General features: G+C 46.4%; 1 protein-coding gene across 1 annotated transcript; it reads left to right on the top strand.

Annotated features, from left to right (window-relative positions):
* The first annotated feature begins 1,726 nt into the window (after positions 1-1,726).
* PIGU (phosphatidylinositol glycan anchor biosynthesis class U) lies at positions 1,727-17,585 on the top strand. Its single transcript, XM_040438175.1, is given in 14 exon segments — positions 1,727-1,880; positions 2,845-2,909; positions 4,492-4,551; positions 4,762-4,824; positions 6,322-6,431; positions 7,872-7,972; positions 10,504-10,601; positions 10,679-10,732; positions 10,734-10,834; positions 12,364-12,507; positions 13,046-13,170; positions 15,054-15,196; positions 15,501-16,842; positions 17,105-17,585. Coding segments are annotated over 13 exon segments (1,308 nt in total). The 5' UTR covers positions 1,727-1,750; the 3' UTR covers positions 15,615-16,842; positions 17,105-17,585.
* The last annotated feature ends 1,690 nt before the right edge of the window (positions 17,586-19,275 follow it).

Below are 19,275 nucleotides of genomic sequence, written 5' to 3'. Positions count from 1 at the left end.
CGTGGAGGACTAGAGCTGGCGTAGAGGAGTAGAGGACCTGAGCGGTGGGGAGGATTGGAGCTGGCGTGGAGGACTGGAGGACCTGAGTGGCGGGGAGGACTAGAGCTGGTGTGGAGGACTGGAGCTGGCGTGGAAGACTAGAGGACCTAAGCGGCAGGGAGGAATAGAGCTAGCGTGGAGGACTTGAGGACTGCATCTGGCATGGAGGCTTGGAGCTGGTGTGGAGGACTAGAGGACCTGAGCGGCGGGGAGGTCTGGAACTGGTGTTAGGGTTGCCACCTTTCCCAACAATAAATACCGGGCAAGTTAAGCCACACCCCAAAGGGGTGTGTGGTTGTGGCTTAACACAGGGTGTAAACTCGCTGTCATACTGTGGCTCCCCAGGAATATTAAAGCCCCCATTAGCGCCCCAGCAATAGTAATGCACCCAGTAATAGTAATGCCCCCATTAGTGCCCCCTCAGTAATAGTAATGCCCCCATTAGTGTGCCCCAGTAAGAGTAATGGCCCTATTAGTGCGCCCCAGAATGAATAATGCCTCCTATTAGTGCCCCCCAGTAAAAATAATGCCCCCAGTAAGAGTAATGCGCCCATTAGTGCCACCCATTAAGAATAATGCCCCTATTAGTGACCCCCCCAGTTAGAGTAATGTGGCCCTCATCCCCCGGGAACCATCACTCGGGGCCAGCACACTGACTGTAGAGTGTTGTGTGAGAGTCCGGCAGCTTTCCTGGGCCCGGTAACGGAGACCGGGGGAGAGGGGAGGTGATAAGAAAGGAGCGCAGCAGAAGAGTCGGGGATGGGAGGAGCGCAGGCCCGCGGCTCGTCTCATTGTTATCCTGCCTGATCTGGGAGTGAGAGCGGCTCAGTCCCGGTGCGGCTTCCATGCTGTGGGGCGAGGGTTTGCTGCTCTCCTTCAGCGATGTCTTCCTGCTCCTGACCACACGCAGCCCCCAGCTCTCCGGCTTCCTTCCAATCCATCCTGACCGGTGGCCTCGTCATCTTCAGGTTCAAGCCGGTCCCGGAGTGCCAGCCGCTCACTCACCGCCAGCTGTCAGGACCGGGAGCGAGCAAGTCAGACAGTCTGCACTGCAGTTTGAAATTAATCCTGTGCCCGGGTCTGAGAAAGGCTTGTACCCGGGCACAGGATTACAAACCCGGACTGTCCGGGTCAATCCCGTACGGGTGGCAACCCTAGCTGGTGTTGAGGACTGGAGCGGCGGGAAGCAGGAAAGTCTTTATTCCCGGAAATGCCCTTTTAAATTTAAAATACTCCAGGTTTTTGTTTTGTTTTTTGGGTGGGGGGGGGGGGGTAGGATGTCAAAGTTGGGCATATGGAATTCGACATTCACCTCAATGGGGCACCCAGGGTCCATTTTTCTATTTGCATCAAAACTTGCATAGTATGAACCTGGCCTCAATGTTTCATAAAAATAAAAAAAAAATGAGATAACAGTGTCCTGTGGTAAAATGCATGTTGAAAATATTAGTATTTGCCAACTGAGAAAATAATGGCCACTGTATACGGAGAACTCGGAAACTGTGTCTGCGCGTTTGTTAAAAGTTTGTCCCGTCTCGGCAGCTGTAGGTTTCATCTCAAACCCGGAAGAGAGGAAGGATTTCTCGCCCAGAATTGTGGGCATTGTAGTTTCGCCGCTTACGACTGCCTTGTCGGTAAGTTGACAGCAGAACTACATTCCCCACTTTTTCCCATGATTCCCCGCGCTGCTCGAGCAGCCTGCTCTGGAAACATGGCGGCGCCTTTGGTGCTAGCGGTGCTGGTGGCAGTTACGATCAGGGCTTTCCTGTTTCGATCCAGCCTCGCAGCCTTCATCTCCGAGCGTGTGGAGGTCGTGTCTCCGCTCAACTCATGGAAGAGAGGTGAGGAGGGCAGTGACCGCCATGAGCTACAGAGAGGGAAGTGTCAGAGCATGAGCGGATGACAGCCAGGATGGGACAGGGGTGGGGGTGGTGGTCTCTGGGTGCAGGAGATGTGATCACAGGGCTATGCCAGGATGATGGGGTTATAACTGCTGAGCAGGAGGAAGGAAGAGGATGTAGTGACCGGTACAGTGGGTTGTAAAACTGCACAAGATGAGATATGGCAGGGCATCTGGCAGGGCTGCCAGCCTGTGCCCTCTCTGCTGCCATCAGCCTGGAACTGAGCATTCTCAGAGCTGACAACCTGATTGGCACAAATACACTGCCTACACTTCAGAGGAGTTGTCAGCAGTTCCCTAGCAACCAGTCAGGGCTATAGCCAGTCATTGAGTAGTCTGGAGGAGGATACCTGTTTGGGATCTAACCGTTGGGACCTCCAGTGATTGCTATGATGGGCCGCTGCCCCCCACAGTGGTCGCTCCTGCACCCTGCCACTCCATACTCTGCGGGGGTGTTCTGAGCCCAGTGCTTGACATTTAGCACTTGTGTGGTGGATACCTGATACATTTTTTTCTTTAGGCTTTCCTGAGGGTCGGTCGTCAATGTTTTAGTCTAAGCTGTCCCCTCTCCTGACATGTCTGTTTTAGTAACGACTTGCATTCCCCATGTAGTAATTCTGGAACATTCATTATGATACTGTGTCATTCCGCTATTATTCCTACTGAAATGAGTGAATTGCTAGTAGTCTGCCTTGAACGTCCAGTTGGCTGTTACCAGTTGGGGGCGTGTCCCTGTGATACTGGCAGCACTGATTAAATAGCGCCAGACTGTGCTTTTATTCTGAAAGTGACTTCATATCATCTCTGACCCATAAAATGACCATAATGACTTTAGGTTCTCATGATGTCTCATGTCTTTGCTGTCAGATTTCTGAGTAATAAAATGTCTTTTATTTCTTTTGCAGTTGTGGAAGGAATGGCCCTTTTGGACCTTGATGTTTCCCCCTACTCAGGAGATGTCTTCCATGAAGTAAGCCGCCGCGGGCTGTGCCATCCTCTTTACTGTTACCGCTCTGTCTACCATAGTATTGGCCTCTTTGGTATAAGAACCGCCCTGTAATTATACGGTGATACTGCTTTCAGCCAGGCACCTACAGGAAACAGGCTCTATGCAGGCCCCTGCTTAAAGGGCTTGTCCACTCATTTACAAATGATGACCTATCCTGATCGTTAGGTGGTCTAACGGTCCCCACCCTCACTGATCGGATGTTCTGTAGTAGCGCCAGCGCTGGAACTACACAGCTCCTTCCATTTTGTAGTGGATGGAACTGGTTACTGCAGAGGCGCTCCCATTGAAGTGAATGACCGGATCACTACAGTAACCAGTTCTGTCCACTGCACAGCGGTCGGAGCTACTGGAAAACGGCTGATTGGCAGGGGTGCTTGCCCCCGCTAATTAGATAGTTTGTAAAGGAATAGACAACCCCTTAAGGGTGCATTCACACGACCGTATTTTTGGCTCCGCATCCGTTCCGCAATTTTGCGGAACCATTAATTTCACTGGGGCCGCAAAAGATGTGCTGTCCGCATCCGTAGATCCGTTCCGCGGCCCCTCAAAAAAGATAGAGCATGTCCTATCAAGAATAGGCATTTCTATCATAGGGCCGGCTACATTCACACGGCCGGTATCCGTGTTTTGCGGACCGCAAAACACATATGGTTGTGTGAATGTATCCTTAAAGAGGTTCTCTGGGAATTAAGAAAATAAAATGATACTAAAATAAAATACTTACTGTAAATATTACAGTATTATAAATATGTTCCCAAATACCTTTCATTAGTTATAATGGCTCGTTTTGTCTAGGGATCAATCATTAGGAGAAATAAAATGGCCGCCGCCGTCGTCTACTCCTCCTATCCTAGGGATAGGCCGTCGGTTTTAAATCTTGGACAGCCCTTTTCAAATCCTGTAGTTTTCACTCTGACCACTCAGCCTCCTAAAAGGCTGACACTTCATAATCTGTAGAAAGCACTTCTCGGCAGTCAACTCATTATTATCACAGGCAGGATTTAGATGACAGATATCACCCCTCTACATAGATAACACAGGATCTACCCCTCACAATATCGAATGGGCACAGCTTATCTACTCCTCCTCCCTGTACATTGACCTCTGCAACAAGCATGTCTACAGAACTCTCCCATAGAAGTCAACGAACCATGTGGCTGCTGTGAAGCATATCTCTAATGTTGTTAAGAACAGCTCAGGCAAGATGGCCGCCCCCATAAGCAGGTCCAGGAAATAGAATAAAAAAAAAGCTACAATCAGAAAATAAAAGGATATGTGTCACTATTAGCTCAAGGCTACGTAGCTGCTCCATTCTCAGACCTCAGCGCTGAAGGAGCGGTTTCATATATTTGTGAGTTCACCAGGGGATGCCGGCTCCACATCCTAAGGACTGCTAGATCTGATTGATCGCGCTCGGCCACAGCTTTCCCTTATTCGGTGGTCTGTCTTATACATTTTTCATTAGTTGGGGAAGTGTCTGTCGGAGTAAGATTCCATCATTGCAAGCACATTGCTAATTTTTCTGATTTCTTCTTTCCTGCAGACACCCCTTATTATTTATCTCTTCCATTTCCTCGTAGACTACTCCGAGATAGTCTTTATGGTAAGTAGAAAATGAAAAGCCTTTTTTCAGGACTGGGAAACAGGTTTCTGTTTTTTGAGCGCCACTCTTTTCCATTTGGCTGCGTCTGGTATTGCAGCTCAGGCCCATTCACCGTAATAGGGATCAGATGCAATACTGCTCTTATTTAGAAAATAAAATGCTGCTCTGAATGTGGGTCAATGGTATAATGTGGTTTCTTTCTATTCTCAGATAACAGATGCACTTACTGCAGTTGCACTTTACTTGGCAGTTCAAGAATATAACAAAGTGATGGTAAGACAAGTTATACATCGTCAGTGGCGTACATAGAGAAGTAAGGCCCCATAGCAAGGATCCAACCCGGCCCCCCACAAAGGACAGAAAAGTGTGGGGCACATAGAGAAGTAAGGGCCCCATATCAAGGATTAAACCCGGCCCCCCACACAGGACAGAAGGGTTTCTGCCTAGACCCTTTTCAATGACCCATTTTTTCACTGCCTCGTTTGCTAAAAGTTGTTCCTTTCGAGGGCAGAGTCCTGACCAAGTTTTCACCTCCAGTAGAAGAGGAGATAATCCCAACTAACACTGGGCCCCCTCTTGCCCTGGGCCCCATAGCAGTCGCATGGTCTGCCGCTATGGTAGTTACGCCCCTGTCCATCGTAGACATAGAAGTGGGGGATGACGTCTGCAGGCTGCATTCAAGACACAAAGCAGTTTCAAGCTCTTTCCCCCAACCTTTTGTAAGAATTAGGTAAGGCTGGAGCTACGCAGTGACTTGTAGTGTCACAGGGTAAGATCTGAGTCCACCGCTGCATTGCCCATAAGGAGCGTGAATCAGCAGACGTCCGCACCAGCTGGTCATTGGGTGCGACTGGCAGCGCAGTATTTGCATAAATTAAACTGACCCTCTGGTTCAAGAGGAAAAAAAAAACACAACCGGGGAACGAACAGAGCACGTACCTGGTGACCTCCGTTTCAGCTGCAGATCCGCCAATTCCCAAGTTCCTATTCTGCCATCCAACATGGCCGCACGGCTTTTCAGTCTACCTGATGCACAATATGCATTCGTCCTTGGATTGCCCACCTCCAAGAGCAGGGCCGGACAGTCTTAGACTACCAAAGGCACCCAGTGTGGATCAGGTAGTCTGAAAAGTGATGACGCCACCTTGGATGGCAGAATCTGAAACCGAGGTCTCCAGGTAAGTGTCTGTCTGTTCCCCTGTTAATGGGAATTTGTTCGCTGTGTAGCGCTGGCCTTACACAAGGGGAATATATAGAGGGCTGGTTTTAATTGTCCACACTTTGGGTTGTTATATGGAAGAGAACAGGACTGAGGTATTTGGGATAGTCTGGTTGGTATACTGCACTCCGCTTTACCGTACACAATGTCCGAGTAATGACACGGACACATGGACGTACACTGGCCGTAAATCACTGCACTCGTCTTCTCTCATTCAGTGATCTTCTGCGGACCCCTGAGCCCAGCACAGACTGATGTCCAAGTAACTTTGCACACAGGGTTATATAGATTATTATTATCTATTATTAAAGCGCCATTCATTCCATGGCGCTGTACATATGAAACGAGGTATACATACATAATACAGACCATTGCAATAAGCTTAGTATAGATGGGCATTTTCATTGACCACAGTTTACATCCTTTTGTACATCTACAAAACTGCCGAATATTCTATTCAGTTCATGATTTCATCCGTCAGCCTGCGGCCTCTTTATGTCAGACCCCGTCCAGTGTTCTTATTCATTTTTTTGTTGTTTCTTCCTCTACAGTTCAAACAGCAGAAACTATACCTGGAGTTCAAAAAGTATTCCACAGCAGCTCAGGAACTTCTCCGAGTGCCAACAGAAATGCATTATATTCCACTAAAGGTGGCACTTTTGTAAGTATCTTCATTTCTTATTGGGCTTTGAAGGTGTTGTCCAACTTTGTCAGGCTTTTTGGCTAAGCTATCCACCTCGCTGGGCCTGCAGAGGGAAGCATAAGGACCTTATCCCCACTGCTGGTTTCTGTCTCCCTCGGTCCACCGATGTGTTCTCGACACTCTCTGGCCCCCACCTCCGGGATGGAAAGGGGTTATGTCTGTCACTGCAGCAGTGATGTTCCCACTAAGTGGCACTCCACTGGGTCACGTGCTGCTTGGGGGACTTATCACCGCTGTGTCCAGTCATTGGCTACAGCTGCCCATGTAACCCCCGTCCACTCTAGAACTTGACAAGTGGGGACCGAGCGCCCAACACTGCAGTGGTGGACTGAAGGAGCTGGAATCCACAGAGGGCGCCCCATAACCCTTCTGTGCACCCTAAACATTCTTGCAGGACTTCCCTGCTATTAAAATAATGTGAAAAACACACTTTTTCTTTTTTCTTACATTTTCCCTCATATTAAAATGTGTCCTACATAACCAACACAAAAAAAGTGATGGCTTTCAAAGGTGTAGTTACTAAAAAAAAAAATGTATCTGGGAGGGGGTTGTTTTTTTTTAGGGGTGAATGGCCCAGTCTTAAACTGGTTAAAAGGAATATGTCATCAGAAAATTACCTATTGTTTAAATCACTTTTTTATGTTGAACTTATAGTAAAATAATTTTTCATGTTATTTTTAATTTTTCCATGTCAATATCGATATTTAAACAAAATCCCAAAAATCCTGCAGATTTCACACTGGCCACTAAGCCTAATAATAGGTGCAACTTTACTGCAGTTATCTGCTTATCTGTCATACTAATCCTTTCTGTAATGATATCACCTCTGTGTATAGATTAAGGTCCCTTTACACAGGACAATTTAGCAGGCGATTGTCGGGAAGGAAGCCAATAGCAGGCCGTGACGGGAACGAGCCTCCCTAGCGTAACCCGCTATGCTAGGGAGGTTCATCCTCGTCGCGGCCTGCTATTGGCTGCCTACCCCAGTCACCCGATGTTTTCATACGCTAGACAGGGAGCTGTGCCGGTATCAGGGGGCATTATAGGTCTTGGATAACCCCTTTAAATACTGATTACTTATCCTCTGGATAGGTCATCAGTATCTGATCGGTGGGGGTAGAACACCCAGGATCCCGCAGAAAAGAAAAATTTTGGTGACACATTTCCTTTAACTGTTTCTGTACTGCCCAGAGTCCTTGCATTCCTGCTGTGCACCATTTGTCACTCAGGTGTAATAGTCATGGTTTTGAGGCATCTGCTGGATTCTATTCTGCCTTTAACCTGTCACAGGCGATGTTGTAAGAATAGGCTCACTTTGCCGTTCTGTATCCTTGTACTTCTAGTGACCAGATGTTTCCTGCCTTTCTCATTAATAGTTAAGTATCATTCTCCTTGCAGCTACTTGTTGAACCCATACACTGTTCTATCCTGCGTGGCCAAATCTACCTGCGCCATCAATAATGCAATAATCGCTTTATTTATCCTGGCTACAGTGAAAGGTGAGTCCTGTTCTTATACATACAAGATCTTCATTGCTGTGGAAACTACAAGTTCTCATAATATATTAAAAATTCAGCCTATATGACTCCATTCCCTACATTATACTGTATGTGCCCCAAAATAGTGCCATTGGAAAAATACAACTCATCCCCAAAAAATCCAAGTCCTCTTATGGCTACCTGAATGAAAAATTAAAAAAATGATGGCGCTAAAAGTGCAATTATGCAGAAACGAAAATAATACTAAAATAGGCTTGGTAGTTAAGGGGTCAATAATAATCATCTTATCAACAATTCAAAAGATAGGGGTGACGCAAATCTATGAGGAAATAGGGGTGACGCAAAAGGTAGATGGGTTTTTTGTGTAATAGTCCAGCCATGTTTTCTAAAAACAAGGTAGAGCTGCATGAGCCAATCGCCAGCCAGGATCTGGGTAGGTACAGATACGAAGGGCATTTGAATGTGTGGAAGAAGGGATCAGGAATGTGTGCAGTCAGGTCCAGACCCCGATGAGGACGACGAGCATGCAGATGAGCTTCACTGAGACGGATTCTTACAGTTTGTGCAGAAATTCTTTGATGTGGCATATCATACCGCAGCTGTCCAGTGGCTGGTCTCAGACGATCATGGAGGTGAACATGCTGGATGTGGAGGTCCTGGGCTGGTGTGGTTGCATGTGGTCTGTGGTTGTGAGGCCGGTTGGATGTACTGCCAAATTCTCTGAAACACCTTTGGAGATGGCTTATGGTAGAGAAATGAACATTCATTGCCCGGGCAACAGCTCTGGTAGACATTCCTGCAGTCAGCATGCCAATTGCACGCTCCCTCAAACGTTGCGACATCTGTGGCATTGTTCTGTGTGATCAAACTGCACATTTCAGAATGGCCTTTTATTGTGGGCAGTCTAAGGCTACTTTCACACTACCGTTCAGAGCGGGTCCGTCTGATGTCTGCTCAGACGGATCCGCTGATATAATGCAGACTTGGGATCCGTTCAGAACGGATCCGTCTGCATTATATTGTAGAAAAAATTCTAAGTGTGAAAGTAGCTTCAGACAGATCCGTCCAGACTTTACATTGAAAGTCAATGGAGGTCGGATCCGTTTGAAAATTGAGCCATACTGTGTCAACTTCAAACGGATCCGTCCCCATTGACTTACATTGTAAGTCTGGACGGATCCGTTTGCCTCCGCACGGTTAGGCGGACACCCTAACCTGCAAGCAGCGTTCAGGTGTCCGCTTGCTGAGCGGAGGCTGAACGCTGCCAGACTGATGCATTCTGAGCAGATCCGCGTCCACTCAGAATGCATTAGGGCTGGACGGATGCGTTCGGGGCCGCTTGTGAGCCCCTTCAAACGGAGCTCACAAGCGTACACCCGAACGCTAGTGTGAAAGTAGCCTAAGACACACCTGTGCAATATTCATGCTGTCTAATCAGCATCTTGATATGCCACACCTGTGAGGTGGGATGGATTATCTCGGCAAAGGAGAAGTGCTCACTAACACAGATTTAGGCCTCTTTCACACGACCGTTTTTTTGTTCCCTTTTACGGGCTGTTTTTTGCGTTCCATATACGGTCCGTATGCGGAACCATTAATTTCAGTGGTTCCGCAAAAAAAACTGAATGTACTCTGTATGCATTCTGTTTCCGTATTTCCGTTGAACAAGATAGAACATGTCCTAATATTGCCAGCAAATCACGTTCCGTGGCTCCATTCAAGTCAATGGCTCCGCAAAAAAAACGGAACACATACGGAAATGCATCCGTATGTCTTCTGTATCCGTTCCTCTTTTGAAAAACCATCTATTGAAAATTTTATGCCCAGCCCAATTTTTTCTATGTAATTACTGTATACTGTATATGCCATAAGGAAAAAAACGGAACGGAAACAAAAAACAGAACAACAGATCCGTGAAAAATGGACTGCAAAACACTGAAAAAGCCATACGGTCGTGTGAAAGAGGCCTCAGACAGATTTGTGAACACTATTTGAGTAATGGGTCTTTTGTGTATGTAGAAAATGTTTCAGATCTTTGAGTTCAGGAAGATAAAAATTGAGCTATAATGAGTGTTCAAAGTCAGAAGATCAGATATGAGTCGTCGGCTGAGCTGCCTGACAGGAAACAATATAAACAGATACTGCTACTAGAGAATCTCAAGGCTCTTCAGAAAAAGGGGCTAAATATTCTTAATAAAGACCAATTGAAAACATGATTTTGTAGCTCAGAAATGCCCCCCAAAAGTGTCCATAGCCTTTATTAACCTGATTGTCCCGGAGAACTTGAGAAAAGTCTTGGAGCCAGAAATGTTAGGGTTTGGATCATTGGCAGAAGGGTGAGATCTGGTAGGGTGGTATGGTCAAATCATCAGACTCCAAACCCTCTGATGACCATCTTGACAGTAAATATGTTCACCTTCATCATTGGCTACACTTCTATGGAGACATAGTGGTGGTCGTTTTTATAATGAGTCACTATGGTGTGTACATTAACTGCATATTTTACTTATGTTGTCCTGGTTTTTCCTTAGGTAGTCCGCTCCTAAGTGCAGTGTTTCCTGTCATTGGCCACCTACCAGTCTCTGTACCCGTTACCTTGTTCCCTGCAGCACTCTTATATCTGCTACAGGTACCTCATTGAAGTCATTATCTTGTACTGAAGTCTCCTGAGATGACAGCATTCTGATGGTTTTTTCTTCTCCTCAGAGAGAGTTTATACCTGTGAAGATGTCAAGTTCCAGATTCTGGATTTTGACTCTGTCAGTATTCCTCCCTTTATGTGGGCAGCTTGACCATCTTGATTTGCCATTCCTTCTTCTTGTTGAACTCCTGGGATTTCATCCACGCTGTCTACGGCTTTATGTAAGTCTTAAATGGTTGCTGTGCTTTCAAAAAACGTTGTATAAATCAATACTAAAGGGGAATAAATGTAAGAAATCTTCTAATATATCTTATTTCAGAACAATGCCTCTTTCTCCACATAGGGCGAAGTCTTCTCTCCTAAGGGCCCTTTCACACTTGCGTTATTGTCTTCCGGCATAGAGTTCCGTCGTCGGGGCTCTATGCCGGAAGAATCCTGATCAGTTTTATCCTAATGCATCTGAATGGAGGAGAAATCCGTTCAGGATGTCTTCAGTTCGGACCGGAACGTTTTTTGGCCGGAGAAAATACCGCAGCATGCTGCGCTTTTTGCTCCGGCCAAAAATCCTGAACACTTGCCGCAAGGCCGGATCCGGAATTAATGCCCATTGAAAGGCATTAATCCGTATCCGGCCTTAAGCTAAACGTCGTTTCGGCGCATTGCCGGATCCGACGTTTAGCTTTTTCTGAATGGTTACCATGGCTGCCAGGACGCTAAAGTCCTGGCAGCCATGGTAAAGTGTAGTGGGGAGCGGGGGAGCAGTATACTTACCGCCATGCGGCTCCCGGGCGCTTCAGAGTGACGTCAGGGCGCCCCACGCGCATGGGTGACGTGATCACATGGACACGTCATCATGCGCATGGGGCGCTCTAGGGAAAATAATACAATCTACACAACCTTGAACCCAAACCTGAACTTCAGTGATGAAGTTCGGGTCTGGGTACCACTTTCAGTTTTTTATCATGCGCGTGCAAAACGCATTGCACCCGCGTGATAAAAACTGAACAACGGAACGCAATCGCAGTCAAAACTGACTGCAATTGGGTACCTACTTGCGTGGGTTTGACGCAATGCACCCGGAGCCAAAACGTGACGCCCGTGTGAACCCAGCCTTAATCGGCAGTGGTCCCGGGTGTTGGACCCCCTACCAATCAGATGCTGATGATCTATCTAGAGCAGGGTTTTCTCAACTCCGGTCCTCGGGACCCACTACCAGTCAGGATTTGAGAATATCCCACAGAATGAATACCTGTGGTAAGTCCTGATGCATGGACCACTAATTATATCATCTGCTCAATGCTAAGGAAATCCTGAAAACATGACTGGTAGGTGGGCCCCGAGGACCGGAGTTGCGAAAGCCAGTATGCCACACAAAGGGCGTGTGAGCGCTTCGTAAAACCAAGAAATAACATCCCGGCGCACAAGTAGGGATCGCTTGGAAAAGATACAAGAAATCTGGGTAATACATCCATTTTGACCACGCTCATCCGACCAAATCAAGAAAGGGATTTCCGGGAATATTTCTGTCCTCCTCTGTAGTGGCAAGTAAATGAGAGGGTAAAGTAAATGTCATTGAGCTGGGTTCTGTATACCCAGGTAATTGAGACTTTGGGATTGCCAATGAAAACAAAATTTGGTGCGTCTTTAGACACTTTCTAGATCCAGATTTATTTAAACGGTTTTATGATATGGTGCCTGATCCTTTTATACGTTCAATACTGACCACTCTGACTCTTTACATCTCTTCTAGACTTTCCGTTCCTGACTTGACTCCAAACATTGGCCTGTTCTGGTACTTCTTTGCAGAGATGTTTGCGCACTTCAGCCTGTTCTTTGTGTGTGTCTTTCAGATTAATGTGTTTTTTTACACTGTGCCACTGTCCATCAAGTTGAAGTAAGTAATAAACTGCGCTGGAGCTTGTTCACATTGCTTAGGATTGCTATGCTTGAAATGAAGTCAGCTGCTCTATTCATAGTTCTAAGTGCTTGTAAAAGCCGTTTTTCCAATTGGTTTCTGCTGATGACCTGTCCTAAGGATAGGTCATCAGTATCTGATTGGTGGAAGTCAGATTTCGGCACCCGTGCTGGTCAGCAGTTTGAAGAGGGCCGGCCAAGGCACAGGTCACTCCCATTCAGGTGAGCTGGCGATGCCAAGCGCAGTCTCTATCCAATGGGCGGCGCTATGCTTGGTTAGTTGTGATCACCGCAGCCATTCACCACCGTTGGTCAGCTTCTCTGCGAGGTCTGTTATAGTCTTGGATAACCCCTTTAAAAACTAAATATTACTGGATATCCTGCCATGTGTCAGCTCCCCAGGAACCTACAAACCGCATGCTATAGTAATCTAAAAGGAAGCCCTAACATTACAGTAATCTAACTTACATTGATGATCTCAATATATTGCATCTTCGCTTTGCTTATTGTTTTTGCAGAGACCACCCAGTGTTCCTGATGTTCATACAGATTGCAATTATCTCCATCTTCAAATCCTACCCCACTGTGGGAGATGTGGCTTTCTACATGGCTCTTCTTCCCATGTGGTCTCACCTGTCACGGTGTAAGTTTATGGAAAGGTGGGGATAGTGGTGGTAGTTCATTATATAGAAACAGAAGTGTTGGATTATGATGAGCCATTTAGGTTAATAGTGTGCACATAAGGGGGAGGAGCAGGGGACCGTGAACTTAAAGGGAACCTGTCAGCGGCAAAAACCACCAGCAGTACCTTTAAGTAGCCGGCAGTGTGTTTCTAATGATTTTCTTCCTGCACTCAGATGCGGTAAAAGCAGGAAAAAAGCGATCTTTTATCCCCTGAGCGCACCATTTTCGAGTCACTCTTGAAGTCACGCGGGCAGCAGCCTCCTTGCTTCAAGTCAAGGTAACCGCGCCCCCTTCCCTGCCCCTTCTCCTGTGACGGACAGCCGGCTGTCGGGCATAAGCGCAGTCAGTCACAGGGAAGGGGGCGCGGTTACCTTGACTTGAAGCAAGGAGGCCGCTGCCCGCGTGACTTAAAGAGGGACTTGAAAATAGTGCGCTCAGGGGATAAAAGATCGTTTTTTTTCCTGCTTTTACCGCATCTGACTGCAGGAAGAAAATCATAATTAGAAACACACTGCCGGCTACTTGAAGGTACTGCTGGAGGTTTGGGGTGGTTTTTGCCGCTGACAGGTTCCCTGTAAAGGGTTTTTCCGAGACTTTTCTACTGATGACTTTTCCTCTGATCCGTGGGGGTCTGACACCGGGGACCCCTGCCAGTCAGGTGTTTGAGATGTCACCGGCACTCGCAGTAGCCCTGCAGCCTGTTATCGGTTCACAAAGCACAGCACCATCCATTGTATAGCGGCCGTGCTTGGTATCGCAGCTCAGCCCTATTCACTTCAATGGGGCTGAGCTGCGCCTAGGCCGTGTGACCGATGAACGTGACATCACATGGCCTAGGCAAAGCTGTGAGAAAGCCATGGCGCTACCGCGAGCACCGGTGCCTTCTCAAACAGCTGATTGGCGGGGGTGCTGGGTGTCAGACCCCCACCCATCAGATAATGATGACCTATCCTGAGGACAGGTCATCAGTATTAAAATCTTTGAAAACCCCTTTAAAGTAGTTTAATGTCTAATTGGTGGGGTCCAACTGTTGGGACCCCAGCCATCAAGTGAATGGAGGTCCTGTATACCTCCATTTGAATGGAGTGTCAGCCATGCATGTCTACTGCTGCTCTAGTCAACTCTATGGAGGTGCTGGAGATGGTGGCGTACAATACCACGCTATCTCTGGCAGTCCCAAAGACATGATCGGTATCGACAGTTCACATGCTTCACTGCCACAGCATTCATACAGGGGGACAAATTTCTTGAGATTGGTGGGGGTCCCAGCACTCGGAACCCCAACAATCCGATCTCTGGACCCTTTGGATAGGGGCTAAGTATTGCTTGTTGAAAACCCCCTTAAAGCACATTGATAATGCAACGTATCTGGACTCTCACATTGACATGAATGCGACTGCAGTGTTAATTACAGTGCCATGTGTTTATGTAATAGGAACACAATCCCAAATGTGCCAGTTGGACATTGTACACCTCCGTGTTAGGCGACATGCACACGACTGACATTTTTAACAGATGTTTTTTTTTTTCACTGATGCCTTTCTGAGAAACAGACATTAAAAATTGGCCCATTCAATTGTATGGGGCAGTCTGTCAGCGAAAAAACGGACAAGATAGAACATGTTCTATTTTTGGACTCCGTTTTTTCACAAAAAAAAAAACCTACCATGTGAATAACCCCATAGACTACCATTGGTCTTAAAACGGACATGTCGTGTGCATGTAGCCTTAGTACCCTACAATGTATTATGTGGATGGATAGTACAGCTGTGACTTAGTGCAGGGTCGATGTGCTCCAGATAAGTCAAGATTAACTCTTCCTGTGTCTTTTCATTCATGCAGTTCTGCGTAACATCTTCATAGTCTCTGCATGCTGGTGGTGTGTGTCACTTCTCTTTCCAGTCCTTTGGCACTTGTGGATATATGCGGGTAGTGCCAACTCAAATTTCTACTATGCCATCACGCTCTCATTTAATATAGCTCAGGTAAGTTTTTGTTTATATTCCTTTAAATTTGTCCCGTTGTAGAATTGACCCACTGGGTCTTGGTATACTGCTGGCAAACCAAAATGTGGCATCCCTCACCCCCATGCCATTCTGTTACACTCTGTATCAGCCATCAGTTGTTCTGAAACTACAACTCCCAGAATCCTCCTTTCACTTCTATGGGAGTTACAAACCCAGCTAAGTGTACATGCTGGGAGTTGTAGTTTGACAGCAGCCGAAGTTTTCTGATCCCTGCTCTACATGTACTGCAAGTTTTTAGTTTTTTTTTTCTTCTCGCCTTCAGATTCTGCTGGTGTCTGATTATTTTTATGCCTTCCTACGGAGAGAGTATCATCTTCACCATGGCCTGTATCTAACCAAGAAAGATGGAACTGAAGCCACCTTAATCCTGAAATAATACCATGATGGGTACAAGAGGGTTTGTTTACAAAGTGGGATGTGGTGAGATCGGGGCAGCGCCCGTCTGTGGAACAGAGTGGTTGTATGTTCCATCCTGTTTGTCCACATCCTAAAGGACAAGCAAGGACTCCCTATCAATCTTTTTTACAGTTCAGTGGGTTTTTGACAAGGTAAAGCAGCACGGAAAATGGCGGTTCCCTTCTACCAAACGTATTTCAGTTCTGTGGATGAAGCGTGGTCAGAAAGTCAACCGAAGATGACCGGTGTCCACAGGGTTTCAAGCAACGATTTTCTACTTGTCCATGAATTAGTCCTGGTGGCTGCTGCCTGTGGTAAAGGCAAAGACATGGCATGTTTGGATAGAAGGCAGAAGGACATTGGATCATACATGGATGTATGCGGTGCTGTTGTCTGAGTCCTTCTCCTACGCTTTTTCTTTTGATTTTCCTCATCACTCCGTTTATTTTATATTCTTAAGTAGAGCTGTACTATATGTGACGTACAATGCAAACGATACATGGCCAAATCCTGCGGCCAGACAAATGTGTGATATGCCTTTACATGTATGGCCAAATTTTAAAGGGACTTGGTGTTTTTGCTCTGTTCTGTGGAGAGACGTGGTCACACACAAGTTGAAGCAGTCAGATTTTAGGTACATTTTCCAATATGTCCATGAAAGGGGACCTAAACCTTTGCTGAAATCCCTACGGTGCAGCAGATCTTTGGTTTCATCTGCTCTGCTTAGCTTTTACAGCATGCGGAGTACAAAAGTATATGGGATCCCATACTCCGCATGCTGGAAAAGTCAAGCATAGCAATGAAACCTAAAGGTGCAGAGAGATCTGAGGAACTCTGCTGCACTTTCCTGGTTTCATCAAAGGTTTAGGTCCCCTTTAAAGATGATCTCCTAATTGATGGCCCATCCTTAAGGGTGGGGGTCAGACTAATGGAATTCAATGCTAATCAGTAACATGAAGAAGCCAACACATATTGCTATTACTGTGACACCACTGTTCTCTGGGAAGGTGTACATTAGAGGATTTACCAGCAAATAATAAAATTGGCCATGTATTAGCAGTCAGCAGAGCAGGGCAGTGGTCAGCATTTACAAAAAAAAATTTCCCCCTTCTTTGACAACTGATATCAGGCAATTGATTTGTTAAAAGGGTATTCCCATCTCAGACAATGGGGGCATATCGCTAGGATATGCCCCCATTGTCTGATAGGTGCTGGACCCGCACCTACAACGAGAACAAAGCGGGGAGCACTGTGGTTGGATTTCCTGGGGTCCGTCCACCACCAAGCGCTGCTCCCATAGAAGTGAATGGGAACGCATGCGCGGCCCATGCTCCCATTCATTTCTATGGGCCGGAAGGCAATAGCTGAGCCAGAGCTTAGCTATTTTCAGCGGCCCCATAGAATGAATGGAGGGGCCCTGCGCATGCGCAGCGCGCCCTCGTTCATTTCCCGGCTCCGTTCTCCATGTAGGTGTGGGTCCCAGTGGTGGGACCTGCACCTATCAGATAAAGGGGGCATAATATCCTAACGATATGCCCCCATTGTCTGAGATGGGAAAACCACCTTAAAGTTTTGGGGGAAACTTCTCTTTATGCTGTTGCTTGCCAAGACTGGAATCTGCAATAGTAAAGAAATGTGACTTAACGTAGCTCTTACAGTATTGGTATGTGTTAACAAATATTATAGAGATCTAACAGGAGAATAGTGTACATTAAAACCTAAACCTATTCTTATAACATTTTCCATGTTAAGTTATTAAAATTTACTGTTCATGGTTTATACATGACCGTGTTTCAAGCCACTTAAAGGGTTCCTAAACCTTCACTCAAAGCCCAGAAGATTGCAGCGATGTTTCTTAGAGGTTCCGCACCGTCAGCTTGCATCGGGGTCTGCTCTGCTTTTGCAGCATGCGGAGTATGGATCCTATATACCTTCCATGGATCTGTACTCCACATGCTGCAAAAGCGCCACTGTATCTTCCACGCTGTGAGTGAAGGTTTAGGTCTCTTTCACACTAGTGTGGCGGATTGGCTCTGGACCCGTTCAGTGAAACTCGCCACCATTTTGCAAGCAAGTTCAGTCAGTTATGCTGCAATTGCGTTCAGTTGTTCTTCCGCGCGGGTGCGTGCGTTTTTGATCAACAACATCTCTGAGCAACCATCAGTGAAAAACGTATCTCGCCTGCACCTGCTTGCGGATGCAATGCGTTTTTCACTGAAGCCCAATTCACTTCTATGGGGCCAGGGCTGCGTGAAAAACGCAGAATATAGAACATGATGCGTTTTTCACGCAACGCAGAAAAAAAAAGTCAGGATTCAGTGCAGGTGTTCTGCGTTCACGTCACGCATTGCACCCGCGCGGGAAAACTCGCTCGTGTGAAAGGGGCCTTAGGCACCCTTTAAGATGTAGGTGGTGATTTGAATCTACACAAGGTAACAATAAGAGAATACTCTAACACAGGGGTAGGCAACCTCCGGTACTCCAGCTGTAGTGAAACTACAACTCCCAGCAGGCATACAACAGCTGGAGTGCTGAAAGTTGCTGACCCCTTCTTTAACCTGTAGCTTTACACATTGATCTCACACATATTAAATGGTATTCACGTTTCCATGTACACAATAACCTATTGTATATTTTTGCTAGTAAGTCCCAGGGATGATTTGTCACAGAAAATACAATTATCTGCTATTCTACTTATTCTGATCAAAATGTGGATTTGTTGTTGGTACGCTTAACCCTATAGTTTCTGTGGTAGACCATAGCAAGCGAACCTCTTCCTAGCATTCTCCCACCCAATGTGAATTTTACACTAGCTTTTGCATTTTATTTTTCTGATCTTTACCTCTACTTGTAGGTTCTCATGTGATCATAGATCATGAAAGATGTGGGAAATGACCTGTAGTCCGGTATGAAACACCAGGATATTGTGTGAAAGCCATTGCTGTTGGCTTCTCCAGTCACTATGGGGTTAAGCAGTAGCCTTTGCACTGGACATTGAAGACCTTCTGTCTCTTTTTACAGTATATTAATGTGCACTGTTTATATTTCTGTTTGTTTTTTTATTTATTTGTGGGAAGGTGGGCTCAAATAAATCAGCTGTAAATGGACAACTCGACTGCCTTGTCTTTGCATACTAAGCATGGAAATGTTCTGATGATTTCAGGTCCGGAAAGTACTGTGGACCCAAGTAAAATACACTAATTGACAAAAAACAAAAACGCACCCAGATAGAAATGTCGGATTTCTGCAAAACTCTGCATGCACTTATGTCTCTGGCAGATATGTAAATGATTACTGATGTGGTCTGATTAGACACCAGATCTCGCCACAAGAGGGCGTAAAAGTGCTTCCCCCCCACTGTCTTATGAAAAGGATCTTTAGAGGCTACTTTTGGGTGGTGTACCTCTTGGTGAGAGATTGTTGGCTGCTAGACATGCCTCTACGATGCACTCGGTCATTTTGAGAGGGGGCGCATCATTAGACTGGGAGAATCAGCATGGTTGTTTTAAAAACTGCCATCTAGGCTATTCTGACCTACCTGTTGGGAGCAGTGGTTACGTGAGGACATACACACATGGCAAACAGGCTCCAGACAGACCACCGATAATGAGGATCATTTGATCTGCAGACAAGCATGAGCA

Source organism: Bufo bufo, chromosome 6, assembly GCF_905171765.1.
Source record: "Bufo bufo chromosome 6, aBufBuf1.1, whole genome shotgun sequence".
Taxonomy (NCBI): domain Eukaryota; kingdom Metazoa; phylum Chordata; class Amphibia; order Anura; family Bufonidae; genus Bufo; species Bufo bufo.
The sequence above is the reverse complement of the archived record's forward strand: the minus strand, read 5'-3'. Positions and strand labels throughout refer to the sequence as shown.